The sequence below is a fragment of the Alosa pseudoharengus genome, unplaced genomic scaffold, assembly GCF_046254945.1.
Source record: "Alosa pseudoharengus isolate Yale_2024_CS ecotype anadromous, Long Island Sound unplaced genomic scaffold, YU_APseudo_1.1 YU_APseudo_1.1_scf_16, whole genome shotgun sequence".
Classification (NCBI taxonomy): Eukaryota; Metazoa; Chordata; class Actinopteri; order Clupeiformes; family Clupeidae; genus Alosa; species Alosa pseudoharengus.
In genome coordinates, this window is record NW_027468630.1 from 7,412,944 (window position 1) to 7,440,349 (window position 27,406).

At 44.7% G+C, this 27,406-nt stretch overlaps 1 protein-coding gene across 2 annotated transcripts; it reads left to right on the plus strand.

Moving 5' to 3' along the window:
- The first annotated feature begins 6 nt into the window (after nt 1-6).
- cyld (cylindromatosis (turban tumor syndrome)) lies at nt 7-22,870 on the plus strand. 2 transcript variants are annotated; one of them, XM_076286929.1, is made up of 17 exons: nt 7-782; nt 2,841-3,540; nt 7,996-8,304; nt 9,876-9,981; nt 11,071-11,169; nt 12,842-12,958; nt 14,967-15,400; nt 16,551-16,716; nt 17,251-17,392; nt 17,542-17,664; nt 18,633-18,724; nt 18,935-19,001; nt 19,712-19,844; nt 20,664-20,772; nt 21,075-21,193; nt 21,622-21,838; nt 22,199-22,870. In XM_076286929.1, the coding sequence occupies exons 2-17, from the start codon at nt 3,034-3,036 to the stop codon at nt 22,381-22,383; spliced, it is 2,925 nt and encodes a 974-aa protein (XP_076143044.1). In that variant the 5' UTR covers nt 7-782; nt 2,841-3,033; the 3' UTR covers nt 22,384-22,870. The 2 variants fall into 2 exon arrangements, with proteins under 2 accessions (XP_076143044.1, XP_076143045.1); XM_076286930.1 differs by lacking the exon at nt 12,842-12,958.
- Nucleotides 22,871-27,406: the final 4,536 nt, after the last annotated feature.

A 27,406-nucleotide genomic window follows, 5' to 3' on the forward strand; every position in this document is an offset into this window, starting at 1 on the left:
GGGGGTTCCAACCAAGTGTATTTTTTCATAGCCCCCAACATTTCTACATGTTTCACTGCCTGGCCATGTGTAACCTTCTGACATGTTGCCTATTTTATGTGTAAACGGCATTGTACGTGTTAGAGTGTAGTATTTCATGAGCTCCAATGGCATTGCCTACAATATTAGAACTATAAGTTACACTACTGTGTGCAACTAGCCAGCCTCTTATGACTGCATTTTCCAGTCTATTCTAACCATAGATTCTAACCCTGGCAGACTGTTCTTCTGTTTCCTTACAACCAAACCTCTGGAAAACCCCAGAAGGCGGGTTTCTGAAAATTGACATGGACATTGGCCATCCCACATCTATAACGCCTTTTGATTTGCCAATGATGAAGCACGTAGTATCCGCAAATGTCAGTGTAGCATGGCGTCGTAACTCTCCTTGTAAATAAACTGAAATTGGTTCTAAATTATTTAACACCTTGCTGTCTTGTATTCACTTGTCGACCGTCAGTGGAATGGCCATGTAACTAGCCTTGGGCAGTCAACAAGCTGTCGTCGAAGTGCATCTTAAAGAACTTAAGAAAATAAACAGTACAATTTTGGTCTAAATACGACTGCATGGGCTACGGATACAGCTGTCTGTTTGTTGGCGAGCTAGCCAGCCAGCCAGTCGAGCTTTGAAGCAGTGAGTGAAACGACCAAGGCTGGCTTGTGGATTTGACAGAAGCGAGTCCACAGTGGAACACTTTTAGTAACGTTAGCGTCTCCTGTGAGATGTCATCTGAAATAAGCAGGTAGGCACTTCAAAATAATTAAATGCGATGGTAGTTTCAGAGAGTTTGGCAAGTTGTATGGCAATGTAGTCAGCTAATGAGAATGTAGGCATCCATGAAATCAGCCAATCCACCTAGCAAAGATAGCTAGCCGATGAAATGTCAGTGCTGTTGGCTAACGTTAGCTAGTTTACGTTACGTTTCCGTAGCTATCTAGCTAGTCAGCCATATAGCGATGGAAATGTCATTGTAGGGATGAAACTAAACCAAACCCAACTGCATTCACTGGTCTGCAGCTCTACATTTGTCATGTAACGTATGCAGAGACACAAGAAATGAAATTGTTGACGTTTCAGAGATATTTTCAGCAAGATGTTTTCCTATTAGAAGATGCCTCGGGAACAAGTTGGCTCATGAAGCTAACTAGATTCTAGCTGTAGCTTTACAACGTTATCATATATATTAGAGGGATTTGGTTATTATGCTAGCAGGCTAACTAGCTGGCTGATGGTTTAAAGGCCTGCCATCCTTCACATGGAGGCAATACATAGATGCTATATATATAATATACTGACTGTCAGTATATATATCTATGGAGGTAAGATAGCAGCTAACTGTACCTTTGGATTCAGCGAAAGGTATTCGCCATCACACCTGATGATAAAGGCAAACATATTTTCATGATATGGCGTTATGTCAAGGTAACATCATATTATTTAGAATTTAAGCATGGCCAAGTAACATTATGCTGCTGGTGGAAAACATTGGCTTGGCTAGCTGCTAGATATCCAAGTCAATTATGATCTACTGACAGTAGATCGGCATCTGAAATAAATATATAAAATGTCAAACCTGGGTAACGACGAGTTCCTATTCAAATACAAAAAAAAAAAACATCACGATAATAAGCTATTGACAGACAGTACTAGTCTGATCATTCAGCAATATTCTCTTCATTTTGACGACTCTGACATTGGGCATATTTGCATCGACACGATTGTAACACATTTGTAACAACAAAGCTTTTTATTCTGAGTCTTGTAGGGATGGTAAGCAAAGTCATTCTGTATTTCAGTTCCATTGGAATCCACCTGTTTTCTGTGGCCAAGACTGAAATTGCAGTGCTCTGTCCAGCTTTTGCCATTTTATATTAAAACGCCTTTTTGGGGAAATAATGCATTACACTCGTTTTATTTTAAGATTTGTGGTATTGTGAAAATGTTAAGCATGCTACATGATTTGGTCTAATCCTTCTGAATGGCTTTCTCTGTTGGAAGCGTCACACAAAATACATTAATTGGCTGTTTCTGAGAGTCCACTCTTTTAGACCTCTTATGACATATTGCACCTTTTTCATGAGAAGAATGTTCTGTATTATCATTATCAGTGTGCAGGATGTGCTGTGTTCGATTGCTCAGGCCTGTGAATTCCCCCACAGTCTCCTCATCCACTTTATCTGACTGCATTTCCTCACCCAGGGAACGATTCAGCCATCTGACTCAGACTTGGCGAGTGTGTGTGTCTGTGTCAATGCTCGCAATCTTTGTTTACATAAATGCTGACTGTATGAGGCATCTTTTAAAATAGATAGCTTTGTGGATGTCCATCTAGGAACATGATTTAAAAAAAGGTTAGGCTGTGTAAGGATGACTGAGTATTAGTAAGCAGATGCTATGTACAGTTAATATTAGCTGTGTTGTTGGTAAGTTAATTAAATGCACTCTTTCATTCCTGCTGCAGGGTGGTGAGTTTTTTGTGGCTGTTATGAATGTGCAGGGCAGAGCTGTGAACCTGAGTGTGAATAAACAGTCAAGATTTTTTGTGTTAGTGAATTGTTTAGTGAACCTTTCATTCTTTTATTTATAAATCCATTTGGTGAAATGCTTAAAATTCCCTGTAGCTTTTAGGCTGATCGGTGCTTTTGTTCTTTGCTTTTCAAGTACAAAATGTATAATCGCAATTTAAGCATACCTCTGAGGCTACCATAAAATGACAGCCTTTGGTATTCCAGACTTTTCTCTTAATTTATGTGGAATAACTGCAGACTGTAGTTTAATTATTATTCCTCCCTCTGCACAGGTCCTGATCGGTGGGCTCCTGCGATTTCCCCCTGTTGACATGCGAGCGTCCAGGTGAAGGGTCATGACTGGAGTCCTTGGCACAGTTCCTGTGACTGCCCCACTGGTGTAGCCCCCAACCTCCTCGTGTTTGTGTCTGTCTCGCCCTCACCCCTCGCTCCCTGTGCTATGCCCCAGCCACCCCGCCCTCAGCCATGAGTTCGGCCCTGTGGAGCCAGGAGAAGCCCGGGGGCGGCAGCGGCGGGGGCTGCTTCCGGGAGGACTGGCGCTTCTACATGGTGGTGACCGAGTGCGTGGTGGAGAAGCCGCCACAGAAGACGCTGCGCATCCCCCGCGGCAGCCTGGGCCAGGCCTGCCAGGAGCGCAACAGCCTGGGCCGCACGCTGCCGCCGGCCAAGGGCAAGCGGAGCCTGCGGCTGCTGGACCAGGCCAACGTGGTGCTGAGCCTGGACGAGCGTGACGTGGCCGAGCTGGACGAGAAGCTGGCCGAGCTGCTCTTCCCCATCACCAACTGCGAGGAGCGCTACAGCCTGCTGTGCAACGAGCCGCGGCTGGAGCGCGCCCGTCAGATTGACTGTGGCTCCAAGGTGCGCGTGCAGCTGCGTTCAGGCGACGACCCTCTGCCCGGCGTGGTGCGCTTCAAGGGGTCACTGCTCCCGGACCGGGCCCTCTCCGGCATCTGGTTCGGTGTTGAGCTACTGGTGAGAGATGCTGTTGTTATGTCAAATCTGAATATCATATTGATGCAGATGATGTCAGGAATAGAGAGGAACCATTTGCACACTCAGTGTAATGTAAGCGTATCTTGACAACCAGTACTCTAACATAGCACTCTACTAAGTCGGAAAAAGTCTTAATTTGCATTAAAAGCTAGACACTGGCTTTGACTGCAGGTCCTGTCCAAGGCAGGTAGAGACAGAAGAGAAATACATTTGAACGGTTACTGTATCACTTGATCAGGTCAAGTGGTAAGAATTTGTCAACACAGTGATAAGAGTCTGAAAGAGTCTGTGAACATCCAGTAGCCTCTGGAACATTCTATCAAAGGCTTCATAGTGCAAGGGAATGCAATAATAAATGCCAGTGAATGAGGGCGAATTGGGCAGCAGTTAATCTACTTCATTTGTACTTGAATGTTCTCAGTGCTCATTCAAGCCCAAAGTGCTAGGCTATTAGCCTATTCTGTCAAACCTCAAGTCAGCCACTGTGAATCACAGGAAAAGCTGTCTGATGGCAAAACCACTCTGCTACCTTCCTTGATGGTCTGTACCCAGTGGTGCCACCTGTGCGCATTTTAACCAGTGTGTCGTGGGTGTTGGAAATGTTTTCTCACGAGGAGGCGGCAGAGTCTGTAAGAGTGCTGCTGCACAGAGAAACACAATGCCGTGTTTTCTTCCTGAGGGCCCCTCGCCTCAGACCATGTGAGTGGGAGAGGGACAGTCAGCCCATGGACGTAGCTGTGTATGCAGGGGTCTGTGTCTGACCCTTTCCCATCAACACCGGCTTTTGTTCCGCTTGGCAGGGGGCTAATGAAGTCAGCTTTATGGACACACACAGTATGCCTGGTCACTGCATCCACACTGCCCACGTGTGTCTTACATGAAATGTCGCAAGTGTGCTCGACTTGTGTACCTTGTACAATGCTTTAGGAAAACATTTAGTTAATGAGATTTGTACTTTTAAGCAGGGCGGTCTTTGCCAATTTAAAATAAATTTTAAATAGCCTTTATTAACATAGAGCCTCTATTAGCATATCTCCTCTGTGACAGTGCCATCCTAAATGTATTCACCTATTAAATTAAAGCCCCTAAAGAAGTCTTTTTTTATGAATGTGAGAGAGTCCCTACTGTAGTTTGAATGGCTGCATCAATTTCTGGAACAGCAGCAGTTGGGAGTGGAGAGAGATTTCTCCTCTGTGTTTATGAAAGGGCTCAGTGCCTTCCGTCTTTGATGTAGTCTGTCTCAAATGTGCCCTGTAAGCACATCCAGCCGGCTTTCATAATTGGGAGAAGGTGCTGATGACGGCAATGTGCTGCACTTTGAAAACAAAACCTCCTTGCTCCACACTGTTATGCTCATTATTCAGCTCCTTGGAAGCTGTCTCATACGCCTTATTAAGACTTCTGTCTGAGGACGGGTTGGAGTGGCTCCAAAGTACCCGACAGCGTGGAGAGGATGTTGCGTATTCTTTGTATTCTATAAATAAATGGGTAATTAATTGTAGCTGCAGGTAACTTGGCTAACTTGTGTAGTCTGGTGCATAGGCAAATTATGGAAATGATGTGTGAAAATAGCCATTCTATTTCACCTGGGCGGTCGTGTTTACTAAATTAGATTGAAGAGTAGGACCGGGGCCATAGTCTTTGACAAAATGTTTTGTTCTCTGTGGGCTGTCCGTCAGGGATGGGCAGTATTTCTAATACATGCATTTAAAATACGTATTTACAAATACTATTTTGTAATTTGTATTTTATTGAGATGATGAAAATGCCTTCATATTTTGTATCAAAATACTTCAGTGTATTTTTGTATTTTCAAAATACTGTAAAATACTTTCTGTGAAACACTGTGATAATAGATAGATAGATAGATAGATAGATAGATTACTTTATTCACCCCCAGAGGGAAATAGATAGATAGATAGATACTTGATCCCCAGGGGAAATTCAAAAAAATTATGGTGTTACAGCAGCAATTAATAATATAAACATAAATCACACATAAACATACACATTACACATTAACATACACATTAAAAAATAAATACAATTGGATGTATTTAAAAGGGTTAAAGAGGTTGTAAACTGCATTGTCTCTCAGCATAAGATTTTCTCTCACGGCACAAAGGGGTGTAACTATCTACCTATCTATAAAGCACAAAATCTCTGTCTCTGTCTGTCTGTGGCACCCTCACATGGTCAAGCCCCTCTGCTCCAGGAGAGCGTTTATTTTCCTTTGCTGGACTGATTAACAGGCCCCATAGGCTTAATGCAACACTGTTTGAGAAGTTAGTTGTGCTTAAAGGCATCAGCTGAGGAGACACGACTAGCTAAGGTTACACACACCCCTTTGCTCAAATAAGGACAGCACAAGGACTTGAGTTCACAAGCTTAGATCGCAACACTTGAGTTTGCTATTTTCCTTTCTTTTTTCTGTTTTACAGTTACAGTTCTCTGACCTGTGAAATATTTCAGTGCTCTGGTAACTTGACAAGGTACCTCAAACAAGGACATTTCCAATTTTGTACATTTTAAATAAGAAATGATTGATAATGTCAGAATTATTGACTTCTAATTGGCTTAACTGATAGGATGGTATTAATGCGACAACCTGATTTTTTTTTTTTTTTTTTTTTAATTTACATTGATAGAGGTTGTGCACACACCAGTTTCAGGTGTATACAAAATTATTAAACTGTAATGAAACTCACCATAAGTGTGGTAGTGATGGTGTTAAATAACTTAAAAGGTTAAAATGCTACCTAAATAAGTCATCCATTTGGATTGTTTGTCTTTGAGTTATTGTCACAGATTCATAGTGGGCAATCTATTACACCAACAGAGTAAATACTGTCAGTATACTTAAGGAAGTGTTCCTTGAGTTACCGAACATTTCTCAGGGCTACTTTCATAGGGGAGATGGAATCGCCCTTTAGTGAGCGCAACGTGGCACAGGTCTTAACCTGCTTTATCCAGAGGGAGACATTTTTGGATGCAGTGACAAGAAGCCTATCATGGACCTGGCTGGGAAGTGTGACAGTTGTGGAGTCGGCATTCGTAGCCTTTCGCTGCAAAACAGTACATCTTCAAACTCAAATACAGTAGACTAACAGTCAATAAAAGGGGACTGTCAGAGCAGCACAACATACTAAAAGCCATGCCGAGTGTTCTGTTCGCTCTTAAACTTTCTATCACATTTGGTGCCTCTACCTAGCCACTTAAATGTAAAACGTAAATGTGTTACAATTAGTTCTGTACTTTAAAGAACAGTTTGAGCGATCACATAGCCTACGTTCAATGTTGCAATATTATCAGTAGGCCCTATGTGCAATTGACTTTTGAGCAGGATCTTACAAGAACATTTTGAAATGAATGGAAAGACACAGTGATGATGTGATTTTGCACTCAGCTGTATCCTAGGCCTGCTAGTGATGAGTCTGTTTATTTATGACTATAGTCTATTTACTTGTATTGTAGCCTATGCAACTATTCTATTAAACACTATGTGCTAGTCTATTAAACACTATAGGCTATGACCGCTATGGTCTTGCACTATTTTCTCCCATGATCCCATGATCATATAGTTTCAGTTATCCAAAAGGCTTGAAGGATGCTCTTTATTATATGGCAATTTTGGAAAAATAACTGATAAAAGTGGCGTGAGGTGACCCCCCCCGCCCCCCACCGGTTGCTCTCTGGCTCCAACCCTGGCAGAGGTTTATATTGGGATGTCTAACATGAGGGGTCAGCATATCTCATCTGTTGACTGATTATGGAAGGAGTCTCTTGCTTTCAGATGTTTTTCCAGGTAGCGATAGTGAAGAGATAGACGAAAAAGGCTTTTAGAAATAAGTATTTTGTAGTATTTTGAAAATACAAAAATACAGTATTTTATTTTGATACATTTTTTGGCTGCTGTATTTTGTAGCTTATTTTGATAAATTTTTAAGGTGGGTATTTGGTATTTTATTTGGAAATACATTTTGATGTATTTGTGCCCATCCCTGCTGTCCGTATGCCTACTCTCCCCTAATCACCACCCAGTAGGGCTGAACGATTTGGAGAAAGTATCTAATTGCTATTTTTCTGACGGATATTGCAATTTGATTTGTGATATCATTTTTGAAAGTCAAGCTTCAGTTCAATATTCCAGCAAGACTAGCACTACTTCTGCTTGACTTTTTTTTGCAGTTCCAGGCAGCACAATTAAATGCGGCCTTCGCCATTTTCTAATTGCATTAGTTCAAATTGTGATTTTGATTAAAAATCGATTGGGCTAGTCTTTCAGCCCAACCACCCAATTTAGCCGGATGTCCCTCTTTACACTTTTCCAACTGCCGAATCTGAATTTCTTGTGCGGGGAAACATCCTTGGCCATTAAAGCATGATTCTGATTCTGATTCTGATTCTGATTCCGATTCTGATTTGCCTCTGCAGGAGGAGGGCCGAGGCCAGGGCTTCACAGAGGGCTCGTACCAGGGCCAGCAGCTGTTCCGCTGCGAGGACGAGTGTGGCGTGTTCGTGGCCGTGGACAAGCTGGAGCTGTGGGAGGACGAGGACGACGAGCTGGGCGAGCTGGAGGTGGACTCGGTCACGCTGGTCGACAGCGAGCACGACTTCCCGCCGCTGGAGATCAACTCGCGCGTGCTGGTGCAGACCCGCGAGGGGCCCGAGCGCGGCACCATCATCTTCTACGACCTGTTGCCCGGCAACGAGAGCCTGGGCTTCTACGTAGGGGTGGACATGGTAAGAGGTCTTCCTGTCCAAACTCAACACTTGGACTGTGGTATTACCACAAGTTAAGTCATCACAAAATAGTTTACCTGTGGTCTGAAAAAAAAACTATGTGAAAACCATTAAAAGTCATTACTGACATGTAAGTGTTGGTCAGACCCTCTGATCAGTATAACTTTTCTTAGGAACCACTGGAAACAACTCTGTTAGAGTAATGAGTTTATAGTTTAAAAGATGTATCGGTTGTATATTAAAACAGTTCACGGAGCCACTTTATTATTTGCAAGGTTACAAAAAATGGCTGCCTCATGGAAGTTTGAATATTACTGTAGTTACACAAAGCAGTCCTCTCCAGAGGCCAGCAGGCTTGACTCAGCAGTTGAGATGGTGCATTGTGTGTATAGCTTCATGAGCTGCGATGGGCATCTTATCCTGGCGCAGCGCAGATGCAGATGCAGATGTCCACCCCAGCCGTGCAAGGAGTGCACCTGATCCTTGCTAATGAGCGGTCTTGGTCTGGGGCCTGGGCTCAGCTGTGGGGAGAAGGGAGTCAGGTGTGCTGCTCTCTCTGCCTCTCAGTGGACAGCTCTGGACCTCTGCGGGAAAATAAGGGCCAACTGCAGTAGCAGTAGCAGGGGTGGAAGGAAGAGGAAAGACAGGAGCAGGTGCTGTAGCAGAGGCAGTAGTTGGGGCAGAGGCAGTAGCAGAAGGGGCAGTAGTTGGGGCAGAGGCAGTAGTAGAAGGGGCAGTAGTTGGGGCAGAGGCAGTACCAGAAGGGGCAGTAGTTGGGGCAGAGGCAGTAGCAGAAGGGGCAGTAGTTGGGGCAGAGGCAGTAGCAGAAGGGGCAGTAGTTGGGGCAGAGGCAGTAGTAGAAGGGGCAGTAGTTGGGGCAGAGGCAGTAGTTGGGGCAGAGGCAGTAGCAGAAGGGGCAGTAGTTGGGGCAGAGGCAGTAGCAGAAGGGGCAGTAGTTGGGGCAGAGGCAGTAGCAGAAGGGGCAGTAGTTGGGGAAGAGGCAGTAGTTGGGGCAGGGTGCATAGGCAGTAGTAGGGGCTGGAGCTGTGGCTGTAGCAGGGACGCTGGCGACGGCAGCAGCAGCAGCAGCAGCAGCTCAGCCCACTCACTGCTGGCCTGAGACAAGGCACAGTCACGCGGCGTGTGAGCCACCGACAGAGCGCTGGATGACCACTGCTGTGGCACGCGGCCAGCATCCAGACAGGGACGGAGAGAGAGAGAGAGAGAGAGAGAGAGAGAAGGAAGAGAGAGAGAGAGAGAGAGACCAAGCCCATGCCTCTTTTTCCCATCAGTCCTTCAAGAATCCTCCCCTTACTCGCAGCCAGCGCTCGGCTCTCTGTAGGACTCATCTGGACTCCTAGCTGCCTAAGTTAATCAGTCCCAGTGTAGAGGCAGGCAGGCGTCACAGACCGTGCCTCAGCTCAGCGGCTGGGTGGTGGAACCTTGAGCTGTAAGGGGGGCTTTATGGACTCTGCAGAAGGCAGGACTTGAGAAGGTAGGATTTGAGGAGATGAGGACCCTCGCCCACGCTAACGCTAACAGGCTGTCATCTGCCACTCCTCCTCCTCCAGGACAATCCCATTGGGGACTGGGACGGCGTTTTTGACGGGAAGCTGCTGTGTAGCTTTGCCAGCCTCGAGCACACCCGCCTCGTGCCCGTCTGTGACGTGATGCCAGGTAAGACTCACCACCTGGTTTGTGTGTGTGTGTGTGTGTGTGTATGTATGTATGTGTGTGTTTCTGTTTTTTGTATGTAGAAAGAGTTTTGTGTTCTAACTTGTAATGAGTTGACTAGCGACAACCTTGAAGAATGCCAAGGTTATTGGGTCATTTCCCAGCAAACACAACACTGATACAACAGGACAATGCCAATTCAAGCTTAACGTCATTAGTCCCAGTCGGAAATTGGTGGAGGTTTTCTGTGCGTCGGGTGGCGTTGTTGGGATTCCACGGTGACGGGAGGCTTGACTGCTGGGTGCGTGTCGGAGAGAGGCGTCCGTGTTCCGCTGGCAGGCCTGAAGACAGAGGCTCTTTTGTCCCCTCGGCTTGTTTTTCAGAGTCAAGTGCAGCGGAGAGCCTCTCTGACTCCCAGCTCGCTTGCTGTCGCTTTATTGATTTGTTTGCCTGTGTGCGTCTGACTCTCCCACCAGCTCTGACTGCAGATAGTTTGACTTGGGCACTCTTCAAGAGTTTGTGTGTGTGAGTGTGTGTGTGTGTGTGTGTGTGTGTGTGTGTGTGTGTGTGTGTGTGTGTGTGAGTGTGTGTGTGTGAGAGTGTGTGAGTGTGTTTAAATTGCCTATTGTCAGAGAAAGCCCCTTTGTTGTTGAAGGCCTTAGAGAACTAAAAGTGTTTCCCAAGCGTAAGGCTGATGGTCCATTTTTGAAAAGGGGTGATGTATTGGAGGAGCGTCCTCTATTCTTCATCCTTGTGCTCCAAACACAGTTCAATGGCTACTTTGGCTTGTGCCATTATTTAGATTAGATGGATGGAGGCGCTTGTGACCCAAACTCTGCATACTATTTCCTCCTATCAGAGTACAGAATGGTTTAGGGGTGACCTATCCTGTCCTAGTATGCTACACCTATGTATAGGCTACTGTATATGCAGCACACGAATGGATAGATATTCATTCTGTGCTATTGTTAATAGTGTGTGTGTGTGTGTGTGTGTGTGTGTGTGTGTGTGTGTGTGTGTGTGTGTGTGTGTGTGTGTGTGTGTGTGTGTGTGTGTGTGTGTGTGTGTGTGTGTGTGTGTGTGTGTGTGCAGAGTACTCCATGCAGGACCAGAGGCCCCCCAAGCACAGCTTTGCCTCTAGAGGCAGCAGCAGTGACAAGTCCTCTGGCCAGAGCAAACCAAAGAGCAAAGGTAAACACACGGCACTCACCACAGCACCACACGAGCACCTCGTCTCCCTCACTGTAGATATGTCTGCCTCCTCAGTGCATAGTACCTAATATTGCTGTAGTGCTCTCTGCTAACAATGCCAGCAAAGCACTCAGATTCCGATGTAAGTGTAGCCTGTAGTTTAGGGGTCAATATTATGAACATAGCTTGCTAGCTAGTTGCTATTCCTGAAAGTCCTGAAAAGTTGCATTTGGGCCTACTAACTGTTGATATTTGTCTCCGTTGACACAATTTACAGCTGATTATATGCTTCTGTACTATGTTCTCATTGTCTGAGACAATCACTGACTGCTGTTTATAACGACATTTCGAAATATGAATTAATTCCATGCCCTAACTGGAAGTCATGAATAAATCTCATATACGGTCCCACTGAGTCTATGCGTGTGAGCATGGCCAAGAATATGGACAGCAGCCTGCCACTGATGTGGCTTGCGTTTGTGGAGTGAAGGCTTTGAAGTATTGCTGTCTGGCTGATGGTTGTCGCCCTGTGTGGGCTCCTTCCTAGATGTTCTGCTGATGATGAAAGACGCGGTTTGTTTTGTAGAGCTGTGCTCTGCACTGCATGGCTCTAACACAATAGAGACACACACTCACACACACACACACACACACACACACAGGCACACACGCACACACACGCACACGCACACACACACACGCACGCACGCTCACACACACTCTTTTTCTCTCTTTCTTTCCTCTCTTTTCTCTCTTTCTTTCCTCTCTTTTCTCTCTTTCTCTCTCTCTCTTTTCTCTCTTTCTCTCTCTCTCTCTCTCTCTGGATTGCCTTCAGCTTCTGTCCTGTCTGCTCTCCCTAACTGCTGTTGTCACTGCAGATATTTTAGCCCATCTTAAGCCCTTTGGGGAAAGTGGGTTGCTCTGAAGCGAGGAGGCCTGTGCATTCCATTCTTGCTGGGGAAAAGCCTCAGCCACTCCTGCAAAGTGGCATTTATTGTTGAATTATCGTCTGGTTAGTTTTGGTTACTTAAAATAGCATAGCATAGCATAGCATAGCATCAGCAGGTCAATATCAGCTAGTAGTTGTACGCGTGTTGTAACTGTCTGCCTTTCTTCTTTGTCAACATACATTTACGGCAAATGATATGCACACACGTCTCAGAGGTTTGGAATTACCGTCATACCAACAGGTTTGCCACTAATCGCTCAGATTTAACTCTGTGACATGTTCTTTTTTAGTTGCAGCAAGAATAACCTATAGAGAGACTTTATTACAGTCATTTCCAACTCCAAATATGGTAACTGCTTCATGTTAATACAAGGCGTTTCTTCGGTTGTTGTAATTTAGTTATTGATGATTTTTCAGATAACATTAACATACCATAATATTTATTTATTTATTTAGCTGATGCTTTTGTACAAAGCGACTTACATAACAGTAACATTCCTCTTGTTCTTTCATTAAATCAGTAGGCATTCTTTTCTTTTAGAGCCTAATTTGAAATGTGGCTAGTTTCATTGTTCACTTCACATTTCTTATGAGCTGAAAATGGAAGCTGAAATATGTAGGCCTAGACATGCGACGAGTGATTCCAAACCTTTGGGCTACAGTGACCTGTCCGCCCACCCACGAGATGCTCACTGTCTCTCTATTGAACTGTGTTATTTCCAGGATTAGGTCTTCAGTGTGGGAGTAGGAGCAAGTCTGAGTTTTATTACACTTTAAATGGCAGTTCTATTGATCACCCAGCCCAGTCCAAATCCAAAAGCACATGGTACATTGATGAAGGTAATCTCATATGTGACCAGACGCACCACTCACTGGGTACAAGGGCTCTGATTGGAAGGGTTGCATTGCTGTCTAAAATCACTTATAAGTGAATGAATGAATGCTGTTGTGACATAGCGTCATTGTTTACTTTAACATTTTTGGTACTAGAACTAACATTTTGCTCTTAATACTGGATGGAAAATGAAAAAAAAAAAACTAAGATTTGGTAAAACTCTTCCAATCTGACCTTTGATCCCAAGTGAGTTTTTTTTGTTCATTGGCTCCTTCATTATAATCATATGGTATGATGTCCGATTATGTGTCCAGAAGGCTTCCACTAATGTATAATGACCTCACACTTAATTAGGATTATTGATGATTTAGGCTTATAACCCAATATACCCAAGTGCCATGTAGTGTATGCCACTGGTCAAATGTACAAATCTTGGCATAACTGTTACATGTTTCATTATGTTGAAGGAAAATATGCCTTAATGAAAGCCTTTTTTCATGGGTTAACAAAATACAAAATTCTGTATCTGTAGTAACAAAAGAAGGGTTTAGTAAGATGGAACTGGGTTCCTAGCCCACGGTGGGTGCTGGTGCTGTTGCTATGGAAGGGTTTGTCTCACGTCATCACTGTATGTGGTTGTGCTGCACCTCAGTGTTCTGATGCTCTCAGTGTCACGGCTGTGAAGGAGCCTTCAGTGTTGCCGTTGATCCCTGGCCATGTGTAGGCTCTCACCCAAAGACTGGATCCCACCCCACACGCTCGCCTGCATGCTGGCCTCATCGTGGCATTGTATTTCCCTGTCATTGTTCAGTGTTGCCATTTTTTTTTTTTCAAAAGAATTCTACATGTTTCGGTGTCATCTTTGGCTGAGTTCCGCTGTGAGGCTTGGTTCATTTGCGTTTCTGTTTGGTGGTTGTCACCACCTTTGTGTCCTCACCACATCCTCCCCCACTCTTCCTTGCTTGTGCCGTCTCTTCGCCCTGGCCTCTCTCTCTAACTCTACTTATCTCTGTTTTTGTATCAATGTGGGCATTTGCTACAAAGCGTCATGCAGCTGTCTGCGTATGTATGCATTTATGAACTTTGCATTAACTCACAACACAACAGATGATCATGTGAATATAGAGACAAAATGGATTTAGGGGAGGGGAGGGGGAGAGGGTAAAAGGAATGAATTTTGAGACTAGTAGTAATTGCATAGTAGTAAATCATCCGTAAAAAGAAAGTATATTTACGTGTTATTGGCACATCTTTTCCCCGTCCATTCTGCCGTAGTTTTGAAAAGTAATCGCAAGCATGAAGCAATTTACTCATTGTTGCTTTCGGTCAAAAAACAAAAGTAATGCAATATGAAACAGTTCATTCTATGCCTACAAATACTCCCATAGGGTAGTACTGAAGTGATTTCATGATCTGATGCACTCATGTCAGGAAAAGACCAGGGGGAAACCTGTAAACAAGCCCCCCCCCTGACACAACACAACATGCTGACTTTAAGCTGACTCTTCAAGCATGGCAAAGTGTAATTAACACCATTCCCAGTGAAGAGACTGAGAAAGATGTAGGGGGAAGCAGAAGTGACAAAAAGCAGAAATGAGAATCAGCGAAAAGGAACTTGATGTGATGACTAAAACATAAATAAAATGTCAAAATTAGACAATGAATTTGGACTATGGTAAACCATGAGAATATCACGAGTGGAACTCTGGCTCTCTCTAGAGGACAACAAAGGAATTGCTTACATTTAGTCTTTTCATATGTGCATATGTGATTTCATTCAAACAGAGTAGATGATAGTTGAGGATGGTTCAGATCGGCGGTGCAGTGTTCAATAAGTAATGCAGACTTCTTAGAGCAAGCACTTCATTGAATTCCACATTGATACATTTGCTTTCTCTCATCAATCAAGAACAGTATTTTTAGCCTTTTTTATCTGTATTTTTTGCTAGTGCAGATTTTCACTGTGTGTCTTCCATGTTTCCATGTTTTCTCCTCCACGTTGGTCGGTGGCAGTGGGAGAGGACCCTGCCAAGTCCCTCACGGACACTCCCCCCGACTTCAATCAGGCGTCTCCGCCGTCCCGCGCCCCCCCGCCCTCTACCTCGCTGACCAGCGACCAGAAGTTCCACTCGCTGCCCTTCAGCCTGAGCCGCAAGAGCGGCCCCAACGGCAGCATGAGCCAGGGCCCTCTCTCGCTGTCCGTGCAGTCGGTCAGGGCCGACCAGCCCGACCTGCAGCTCCAGCAGCAGCAGGGCCAGCAGCAGCAGCCGCCGCAGCCCACGGCAACTGCCGTCTCCCCCAGGCAGCCGTCGTCACCGCCGCGGGGGCACCTGCGCCTGGAGGTGGGCTCGCTGGTGGAGGTGAAGGAGAACCCGCCGCTCTGCGGAGTCATCCGTTGGGTGGGGCTGCCCCCGGGGCTGGAGGAGCACCTGGCAGGCCTGGAGCTGGTGAGTACCAGGGAGCACTGGGCACTTGGGCAAGGCCTGGAGCTGGTGAGTACCAGGGAGCACTGGGCAGGTCTGAGGCAAGCAGATGACCGAGTGATGCTAGACCACTGTTTCTTTGCTGTCATCTTGGCAAATATTTATTGTCTTATTATTTATAAGTCTTAATATTGAGGTTGTAGCCATTAGTTCACCTTTCATAAATATTGCAGAGTATGGGAACAGTAGGGAGGCATGAGGCAGGAAACAACTCATTGATGCTACACTGTTTCTCAATATAGATTTCACTGTTTCTCTATAATATAATATAAACAATTTAGGCACTACCTTTTTAAGTCTTAATATTGAGGCTCTAGTCATTAGTACAGCTACTTGACGTTCTAGATTTGGTTCCATGGGGGAAAAATCATAAGTTGTCAGGCACTGTGATGTAATTCAGAAGTAGTCCCCTGATTTCTTAAATAGACAATTTATTTATAGGCTTCGAACATTTCTGACCGTTCCTAAGTTTAAATCTCTCAAAATTTCTTCTGTTCCTCTAATACATTCAGAAGGTTTTTTTCTTTTTCATGAAAAATCCCCTCCAACGGCTTAAACGTAACTTTACACCCTCTTCCTCATTTCAAGAATTGGAATCTCTCTGGCCCCGCCCCCTCTCTACACACTCTTGGCCTGCTACTGGCTACTGCAGCTGTCATGCTAGCTACGTTGCATCTTTATGAAGAATTGTCCCACCCTAAAGTACTCAGGATTGGTTCATCACCCTTATGTGAATTAGCCTACTTGGGCTGTGATTGGTTGAAACGTAGATGCAAAGCAGAAATCCTCAGCCATGACACTGACTGCTTATTTTGCTCACAACATGTCTTTGAAAAAATAGCGGTCATCATACAGACAGGTTAAAACTTGATTTTTACCAGAGGTAGTTTAAGCGCAGAACTCCTCTGTTAGACCCTCATGGAATGTTAAAGTAGAACACCTTTTTATTATTATCATTATTAACTTGTTTGTGTGCAGTTAGCTCGGCTCCTCCCTGAGAGTGAAGTACAGTGAGTGAGTGACCTCAGTGAGCTGAGCTGTGTTGATTTGCGTGTTGATTTGTGTGTTGATTTGCGTGTTGATTTGCGTGTTGATTTGTGTCCACGCCCCTCAGGAGGAGGAGTGTGTAGGCTGCACAGACGGCACGTTCAAGGGCACGCGCTACTTCACCTGCCCGCCCAAGAAGGCCCTGTTCGTCAAGCTCAAGTGCTGCCGGCCCGACTCACGCTTCCCCTCGCTGCACCACTCCGCCAACCCCATCGAACGCTGCAACTCCATCGGTGAGACGCCGACATTCAACACTAAACATAGTAGGCTTATTAAAAACAGTGAGCATGAGGTGCAATATACTTGGCTATGGGAAACCGATAACATCGATGAAGATGGTTTTGAAAGATAACCGTTCCCGTTGGTGGAACAGGTCTCTGAATGTCTAAATACTGTGTATACTTTATAAGTGTGATGGCTTTGATATTTTGGCTTTGTCATATTTTGCCTTTGTCAGCCTTTGGGGTTACCTCAGGGATGTAACAGTTAGTGGATCAGGCTTATACCTTACTAAATGCTGTGTATACCTACCGTACTTTCTCAACTATTAGCTGCAGCTTATACATTGATTTTGCTAAATTTCTTCAGTTATGAGGTTAATACATGGGGGCAATTAATATGGTATTAATATAGTTTTGTTTCTTTTAACTTGCATAAACACTGTCCTGCGGCTTATACACAATGCGGCTAATGCGCAGGAAATGACTGTATACTGCACCAGTGAAATGGATGTAAGCATGTGTGTTTGTGTGTGGTGATGCATGCAGCCTTTGGAGGGTACCTGAGCGAGGTGGTGCATGAGAACACCCCTCCGCGCACAGAGATTGACGGGCTGGAGGTGATGGTGGGCAAGAAGAAAGGCATCCAAGGCCACTACAACTCCTGCTACCTGGACTCCACCCTCTTCTGGTAATTTGTGGTTCTCAAGTAGTAAACCTACCAGAATTCTAGCTTGGGCTTTTTAAAAATATATATAAATTCTCTCTATCTCTCTGTCTCTTATGCAATCTCTCTCTCTCTCTCTCTCTCTCTCTCTCTCTCTTTCTCTCTCTCTTTAGTCTGTTTTCGTTCAGCTCTGTTTTGGATACAGTACTGCTGAGGCCTCGGGCCAAAACTGATGTTGAGTATTACAAGGAGACACAGGAGCTGCTGCGCACAGAGATCGTCAACCCGCTACGCATGTGAGTGGATCACACTCCCTCCCTCCACTGGATCACACTCACTCACTCACTCACTCACTCACTCACTCACTCACTCACTCACTCACTCACTCACTCACTCACTCACTCACTCACTCACTCACTCACTCACTCACTCACTCCCTCCCTCCCTCCCTCCCTCCACTGCATCACACTGGCTGTGGGGGCAGCCGTGGCCTACTGGTTAGCACTTCGGACTTGTAACCGGAGGGTTGCCGGTTCGAACCCCGACCAGTAGGCACGGCTGAAGTGCCCTTGAGCAAGGCACCTAACCCCTCACTGCTCCCCAAGCGCCGCTGTTGATGCAGGCAGCTCACTGCGCCGGGATTGAGTGTTTCACTAATTCACGGATTGGGATAAATGCAGAGACCAAATTTCCCTCATGGGATCAAAATAGTATATATACTTATACTTACTTACTTATACTCTCTCCCTCCCTCCCCTGGATCACACTCCCTCCCTCCCTCCCTCTTCCCATCTTGCTGACATATTGACATCACATACTGACCCCAATACAAATTATTTGCACCCCATTTTTCTTTAATTGATATATTAATATTGGCTTAATATTAATGACTTAATATTGTATTATGCATTCATATATGTATGTTGTCTATATTGGCGTTTGACTATATGTTGTACTGCTACAGTGGCACCAGTGAACCACTAGAAAGAAATTCCTTGTGTGTGTGAACATACTTAGCCATTAAAAGCGGGTTCTGATTAAAAGCTGATTCTGATTGTGCACATAATGTAAACAGCTCAACAATTCCCATATGGCTAACACTAAGTAGCATGCAGTTCACCCTGTGACTGATGTGTGTGTGTGTGTGTGTGTATTTGTGTGTGTGTGTGTGTGTGTGTGTGTGTGTGTGTGTGTGTGTGTGTGTGTGTGTGTGTGTGTGTGTGTTTGTGTGTGTGTGTGTGTGTGTGTGTGTTTCCTCTCACAGACACGGCTATGTGTGTGCAACTAAAATAATGAAGCTAAGAAGAATCCTGGAGAAGGTGGAGGCAGCCTCTGGCTTCACCTCTGAAGAGAAAGGTAATAGAGTTGTAATAAAGGTAACAGTTGTCTTTCTTTTAAATTCTCTGGTGCTATTTCAGGAATGCGATGACTGATTGGCAAATCTCTATCCTCCTCCTCTATCTGTCTCTCTCTCTCTCTTTCTCTCTCTGTCTACCTCTCTCTCTGTCTCTCTCTCTCTCTTTCTCTCTGTCTATCTCTCTCCCATGTAATTCCTGCCATCTACAGATCCTGAGGAATTCCTGAACATCCTGTTCCATCACATCCTGAGAGTAGACCCTTTGCTGAAGCTGCGGTGAGTGTGGTGAAGGATCCCTGCTCTGCTCCTCACACCATGTCATCACCACACACCCCTCCCCCCTCTGCCTCTTCCTCTGACCTCATCGCTGATTTTGGCCGCCCTCGTCTCGTGCAGTTAATTTCCCCCAGTGATGGGTCACACATGATTACCTGCTTGGATGTTGGCTGTCAGATGATTATGATGATTATGATTGTGCCATTAAAAAGCTTTCAAGGGCAGCAGGGAGTCCTTGTAAGACATTTTTCATGAGCCGCACATCTTGTTAAGCACTAAGACAGGCCTGACTTTGTGTAACTCCATTGCTTCGGCAGAAGGATAACATTATCACACTCACAGACAAAATACAGACTGACTGAAGGACAAACTACAGAAGTCCTATCGTTAGGAAGTGGAATTTAGATAAAGCAGATACTGTGTGTACAAATCATCACCTTTGAAGTGTTTTGTTTATGTGAGAACCTGCTCCAGTCATTTGGCATATGTAGATGTCAAAGAAAAGCTTATAGTGCATAGCAGTGATATTGGTTGTTATATATTTATATATTTATATATTTGTTCATAAAATGTAAAAAATGTGAATCGGTTTATGGGCTACGGTTTTAATGGTGGGTTAGAAATGTAAAGTGCTTGATGTATTTACTGCATAGGTATATCCCAGAAGATACAGAAATTACTGAAAAGAGAGTAATGGCTGTTCCACACAGGTCAGCCGGGCAAAAGGTCCAGGACTGCTACTTCTACCAGATCTTCATGGACAAGAAGGATAAAGTGTTAGTGCCCACAAGCCAGCAGCTTTTAGAGTGGTCCTTCATCAACAGCGATCTCAAATTCGCTGAGGTTAGTGAGATGCTTTTCTGTCATGGATGCAGTCCAAAAAAAACACCCTACATTAATTCCCCACCTATGCATTTAGTTATGTAAAAGCACTAGTATAAGGAAGCTCTATGATTTTCGCAGGTGTATGATCAGACAGTTTGTTTTTCTCGAGTTTGGTTTTGTAAATATTTCCATTGCCTTCTGAGGTGTAGCTCAGCGTGAGGTGATTCCAACATGACACATCAACATTACTCATCAATGTCGGCCACAATCCTAAAGTAATTTAATGGTCAGTGACCATGTGACTTTGGAGCTGTCCAGAGTTTCAAGCAGTCTCCATATATGGACTTTAGTCATTGTGCATGGTCCTTCAAAACTACTGTTACTCATCCCACATCATTCAAATGGCATTTAGATGCAGCTCTAACCGATCAGAGTCTAGCCTGCATCTAACATACAGATTTTGGCCATTTATATTTCTGATGTTGTTGAACTGATGAGAATCAAGTTGTTTTTAAATGGAACTGCAACATTGACTGCAGAAGGAAGGACTCAAGGTGTTAAGTAGATGATGACATGGCTTTGTTGATGGTATGATTTAATCGAACCAGTTCATTTTATTGTCTGAAAAATATAATGCACGATCACAAAGTCAAAATTCCAATAAGTGATTGGGAATCCAGAAAGAAGCTCTGATGATGATTTAAGCAGAAACATACTTTCACGACCGTATCAGATTTTACAAATTGCCTGAGGGAAGAGTGCACGTTTACAGATGCAGCTCAATTAAAATAGCTCAGGGGGGGGTAACGTTAAACTTCTGCTCCTCTCTCTACAAAGGCTCCCTCCTGCCTTATAATCCAGATGCCTCGCTTTGGGAAGGACTTCAAAATGTTCAACAAGATCTTCCCCTCTCTCGAGCTCGACATCACAGACTTACTTGAAGACAGTAAGTGGACAACAGAGGGGGTAAACGATAACCAAGAGGTTGCTGCAAAAGGCCATGGGGCCAGTGTTGATTCTTTGTGGCGTTGTGCACTTTTTCCTAGTTTCCCTAGTTTGTGTGGCTTGAACCGCACCACTTTCTGTAGGGGGGTTACAAGACAAGAAATCCACTGTGAGGGGAATGGAGGTTTAAACAGGTGTTTTTGCTTCAGGGTGGTGTGCATGTGTGTGGTCCGAGGAAGGGTTTTTATAACCTTGGGCGTGTGTGTGTGTGTGCGTGTGTGTGTGTGTGTGTGTGTGTTGTAGCTCCTAGGGAGTGCCGCATCTGTGGGGGTCTGGCCCTATACGAGTGCAGAGACTGTTACGAGGACGGTGACATCACAGCTGGGAAAATCAAGCAGTTCTGTGAAAAGTGCAATACCCAGGTAAATTACTTAATCTGTTGTATGTAAGAGTGTGCTCATATAGCCCTGCTGTTCCTAAATTGTCCACCAGGTGGCACCATACTCCTACAGATACCTCAGACTACCATAGTTTGGAGGAAATGAAACAGTGTTGTTATTAATGTTTAATTTCATTTCATTTAAACATGTCTGTGAAAGTTGACTGCTATAAAAAAAATATCCCAAAGCTGCAAATATGTCTTGTCATTTCAATCGTTTTTCTGATATTTCTCCAACATTAAATCATTAGTGACGAAAGTAGGGATTTGAATTTTCAGGCACAAGGTAGGACCTTGTTTGTATGTTTTTTGCTCAGTGTGTGTGTGTGTGTGTGTGTGTGTGTGTGTGTGTGTGTGTGTGTGTGTGTGTGTGTGTGTGTGTGTGTGTGTGCTACTGGGGGGCTTGTTCAGGTCCACCTCCACCCACGGCGGAAGTCCCACCGGCACGGGAAGCTGTCCGTGCCCAAGGAACTGCAGGAGAGCGTGTGGCGTCAGGGCAGCTTCCCCCACCAGCGGATGGAGCTGTTCGCCGTGCTTTGCATCGAGACCAGCCACTACGTGGCGTTCGTCAAGTACGGCGCCGCCGACTCCGCCTGGCTCTTCTTCGACAGCATGGCCGACCGGGATGGTACGGTTAAGTTCTTGATAAAAAAAAAAAAAAGTATTTTAAAATGCAAAGATCTCATGGCCATGTGGTCCAGATGTTAATATTTTGTGAGGGATTGAAGGGATTGAATCAACTTGAAGAGTCACATCAAAGAGGTCTTTTTTCGATTGTGGGCTAATTCCTTTGGATTGCGTCAGTTTTGATCAATTAAAACTCAATTGGAGTCATTTCCTAACACTGTCGCAGTGCAATGGAGTGGAAAGATGGAAACAAATTTAATTCTGCACAGTTGTTTGGCAAGTGTTATTTCACAGTCAGAGAGTTTATTTCTTTACAACCACACCAACCCCCCCCCTTCCCCTTTTCTCTCTTCTGTTTCAGGGGGCCAGAACGGATTTAACATCCCCCAGGTGTCACCGTGTCCGGAGGTGGGGGCGTACCTGAAGATGACCCCCGAGGAGCTGCACGCACTGGACCCCAAGAACATCCAGGGCTACGCCCGTCGCCTGCTGTGTGACGCCTACATGTGCATGTACCAGAGTCCCACCATGAGCCTGTACAAATGAAGATATCCCACATGTGCACACACACACACACACACACACTGACACAAACCAAACTGAGGAAAAAGGATGGGGGGGGGGGGGGGGGTTGAACATGGAGTGTTGCCCATGAAACTGACATTTCCCCTCCCTCTGCCTCCTCCTCTCCTCCCCCCTCCCCAAAAAATAAAAGAGATACTCCTCCCATCAATGCCTTGCCTGCATCGCTGTCTGTGTGAAGATGAAGAAAGATGAGATAGATGGAGAGGGTGCGGAGGGGTAAGAGGAAGAAGAGGATGATGTCGACTACGATGAAGAGGAGGAGGAGGAGGAGGAAGAAGAAGAAGCCTATTTGCACTGTGTGTTTTGTTGAAGTGTTCTTCTCTTCGTGTTTTCCCTCCCATGAGTAAACACAAGTCACCCCAGTGGACAGACAATTTCTCCAGTGCCGGAAGGGTGCAGGGCTGAGTGCTCATCCTCAGAGAAGTGTGTGTGTGTGTGTGTGTGGGGGGGGGGGGGTTTGGGGGTAGGAGGGGAGCTGATGAATATTCACTGGGATCGGTGGGAGACAGCAGGGGGATGTGATCGTCTCAGGTGACTGCAGCGTCTGATACCCAAACGAGACGTGGTAACTGGAGCTCGGCGGCCTCCTCTCTCAGACCCAAAGGAAAGAGACGGAGTCCTGGCTCTCCAGCAGAGGACAAGACGACATCTCTCTCTCTCTCTCTCTCTCTCTCTGTCTCTCTCTCTCATCTTGTAACCGAACCAACGCAGAAATAACGCTCATGTCAGCGTGAAGCAGACTCTGCACTGTTCGACTCAATAGCCCCATTGTAGAACAGACGTCTCAGTACCGCGCTCAGCTGTAACACGTACACTGTACACGAACCATCTCTGCGTATCATGTCCAAACCTTGGCGCTGCAAGTAGTGTGGACATGGTTTTTTTTTGGCAGTTGGTCTCATTCCCATGTTTGCTGTGATTTTGTTTTTTTTCCCCCTTTCTCTGTCCAGTGTAATGCACTATGTTGCTTTAGACGTCACATTGTTAATTTGGCTACAGTTTGCATTGTGATGTTAAGCTTCTGCAACTCTTTTTTTTTTTTATTCGACCGGATAGCACAAGAGTAAAGCACAGCCTTTTTGGATGTAACAGCTTGATTTTATGTGTAATTTTCAATTTAGGGGGAAAAAAAACAAACAGCTTTCCCACACAAGCTTTCTATGTGTTGGAGACAAACTAAAATGAATTTATCGTGGTAATACCCACTACTACCAATATGCATTCTAGACTTATTGTAATCCCATGTTTACAGGTATTGCTCCTGAACATGCATTGGTGGAAAAAAATGCAAAAGTCTGCCTTTTCCGACCTAGTCATTGCACTGAACTTTCTTTTAAGAGTTAAAAATATATATATACTTAACTAAGATATATAAGATCATGGAGGCATGAAAAACGAATTAAATTACACACAATGGATGGAATTAGTGCAGGTACTCACCAAACCAAGAAATGCTCAGCTACATAATCATTAAATTAATAAAATTCGACTGCCTTTTGGATCTTGTTCTGAGATTATATTCATTCACAGAAGAGAAATCGCAGAGCAACAATAGTTTACACTGAGTTATGGCAGTGCTACTGAGCTGGGAGACCTCTGATGTCCCTCTGAACTGGAGAAAATTAAGTTGTATTGATGGTCCATGAGTCAGGAAAAGGTTGTGAGTCGCACGTATGTGGTGTCCCCAAAAAGACCTGTCATGATGTACTGAACACAGGTCTTCACTTAATGGGATAGTCCGTGTGTTAAGGTTTAAATAATTGCTTTCTGTGTCGTGTTCCTAATGTATGCGACAGACTTATGAGAGTTTTGAAAACATGGAAGATGGACAATGAATTTGGGAATCTGTCACATATAAGCAGAATGGGATTTAATATTTCTGTGCTGTTCTCCTAAGTGTTAACTAAATTAAAATCCTTGTTTTGAAAACACTGAATTGTGCCGGTGTGAATTTCTGAGGGTACCTAGCGCTTTATAATATCACAAGTAGGCCTATGTCGGCTCAGGTTCACTTTTGTCAGTGGTCTCAGTGTGCCCTCTCCCCGTTTTGTCTTTAATCTATCTGGCTCTTTTAAAGTCTTTACCTCAGCTCTAATTTAGAGTGTCTTTGTTTGCTCCGTGTCCATGTCGTTGACAGACAGCGCCGCTACCTCACCGAGATGGCCACTGCTGGCGTTGCCGCGCTCTCACCTGTCACCGAGGTGCGTGTCTCATTAGCATGGCGCAAGGTTGGGGGGCATGGCGGAGGTCGCAGGTCATCCGTCAGGCAGATGAGACTGACTGGCCCAGAGGCTCAGCAGCTGTACTCATGTCCCAAAGGTCCTGCAGGGGCCGGGGAGCAGCACACACCGAGCCCTGACACAGGGTACCTCCCAGGCCTTTTCGTAGCCTTTAAATAACATCTCTACCTTTAGCTGGTGTCTAACATGGGTGCTAGGTGGTGGAAACCTCTGGGGAAATGTGTTCAGCAGACAGATAGGAGACAAAGAGGTTTATATGTAGGTTGGGCCAATTATATTGAGAAATTAATTAAATTTGTTAAAAAAGTATGAAGTCAGGTTTATAGCCCAGAACATATGGATGAAACGTTTTGTCACAAAATATGCCTGAGTTGCCCAGAAAACTACAAGGCAATTAACACCATATTAAAAAAAAGAGCTAAAGGGATTTCTTCTACCTCAGAATTTCCCCACACTTAGACAGAACTTTATTTGTTGTATATCAGTCAACAATTAGGCCTATGTGTTTTTAGTCAAAGAACATGGCTTCTATGGCCGATTATTCGATTCCCTGTGGGGTAAAAAAGAGATACAAAGAAATAAATCAGAATCAAGTTAACAAGCATTTCCCCCTCAGGAACTCTTTCACACACCTTGTTCTATTTAGGCCTGCCATCAAACCAGAAACCAGCTTAGCAAGCTGACTTCAGAAGTGCCAGATAAGTATTTGTCAACACAACAGCTGGCACACAATACACTCTTGTAGCTTTATGCCACAGCATATGCCAGTCAGTCGTAGTGTGTGCTAATTTAGCCGGGGTTGGCCCTACAGGAGCAGATGGGCTGAAGTATTGTTATTCTCATTCCAGCTCCATGCCCCTAGGGGGAAGTCGCTAAATAAAATCAAAGCAGATGGACCTCTCTGGGCCGGGCTGTATTTACGTTAAACCCGCGAGTGTCCCACCGGTAGCCCGTGGGTTACCTCCCACCCAGGGCTTATCCAAACTCTTGAAGAAATTCAACAGTTTAACGTTAGGGACTTTTTAGCCTATACTTACCAGTTGAATACTGGCACAGCCAAAACGTCCCAGAAAGAGAAAAAAGAAAATTAAAATAGGGTCCTGTCTGATGGGCTACCCACACTTAACTCACTGGAAACATCATGGTGGGACTTCACACACAGCTCGCACAAGCTCTGGGCACGTTCATTCCCATGAGAAGGCATGCCCGTAAACAAAGAAATCCTATCAGACGTCGAGTGAAGGTAAATGTTTAAGCCCATTCAGGCAACAGGAAAACAGTGATTTCCGACACTAAACATCAAAGGGAGCCGAGAGAGAACCATTCCGAGCCAATCAAACCTAATCCAATGTACCACTTAGGCTAGATGGTATTTTAACCTCTCCGGCTGATTATATGTTTTTAGTATATTGTCTAGAGACAGAAAATAAATATGATTGACTTTAACACATTCCATGTAAATGTGTTTTGATGTTATTTATAGCTTAGATGTCACCCAGTCAAGCCCAAAAGCAAAGATGGAATCCTATTCTTTAAATAGCCTATGTTGCATCACTTCTTAGTAGTAGGCCTAATGTTAAAAAGCTAAAACTCTTCCCAGAAGTCCTTGTCATTAACAGTTTCCTGAAACCTGAATGTGCAGTCCCTGATTGGCTACCCCTTTCCCTAAGTGTCTTATGGTGCACACAGACTCATTTTGTGATTTTATCAGAGTCCTCCAAATATGGGAAGATGGTTAAATTGAAGCGGTGCATAGAATGAATAGCTTCGGCAGCAACTACCACCAGATGTTTCTTCCTTCATTACAGTGGCAGGTGGGGGAATGTATCAACAGCATGCCATATTTTAAAGTCATATCTCTCGTGCGGGTGTGTCATGTTTCACCCCCTGTTAATTGTATTACCCCTCACCACACTCTGCATTGAGAGAGAGAGAGGGAGAGATTTTTAAAGATTAAATTCCCCAACTCTTCACACATTTAACCAGCACATCTTCACTGCCCCACTGAGTCTGGTGAGATGTAGAATTTCTGATTTCTGACACTTGTGAAGTGCTAAAAGCAGTGCGAGGGAGACATATGTTGGGACTGGCGTGTCAGCCTAGCACACCTGTGCACTCCCTCCACCCGACTCCACCATGTCGCCATGCCTTCTTTAACACTGCATTATTTACAGGTGTGCTGTGCATGGCGACACAAGCTGCTCTTCAAACAACATGTGTGTGTATGTATAGTGTGTGTGTGTGTGTGTATGTATGGTGTGTGTGTGTATGTATGTATAGTGTGTATGCTGTATGTGTGTGTGTGTGTGTGTGTGTGTGTGTGTGTGTGTGTGTGTGTGTGTGTGTGTGTCAGTCTATCTGTTTGTCTGTGTGTGTGCGTGTGTAGCTAGCTACACGTGTGTTGCACCAAACAACTTTCCTCCACAGTTCCTGCTCTGCGCACGGTAATCATGTGCATGCGGTTGCAGGATGTGGTTCTTTACCATCTGTCTGGTGTCTGTTGGAAATGTGCCCCATATAGCCCAGCAGCTCATTTCTCACCAGTGCTCGCCTGGTGCCACACAGACTTTACCCCCTCCTTAAAGAAAATGCCTTCCCTCTTTTTCCTTCATGAATATGATTGACTTTTTAATTACTCTGTGATTAACTAAACTTAATGTAATTGTATTGGCTGAAGGGAGAGATTTGATAATTGTGGTGAGCATGCATCATCAATCCAAGAGACTAATGTGACCGTCATGGAA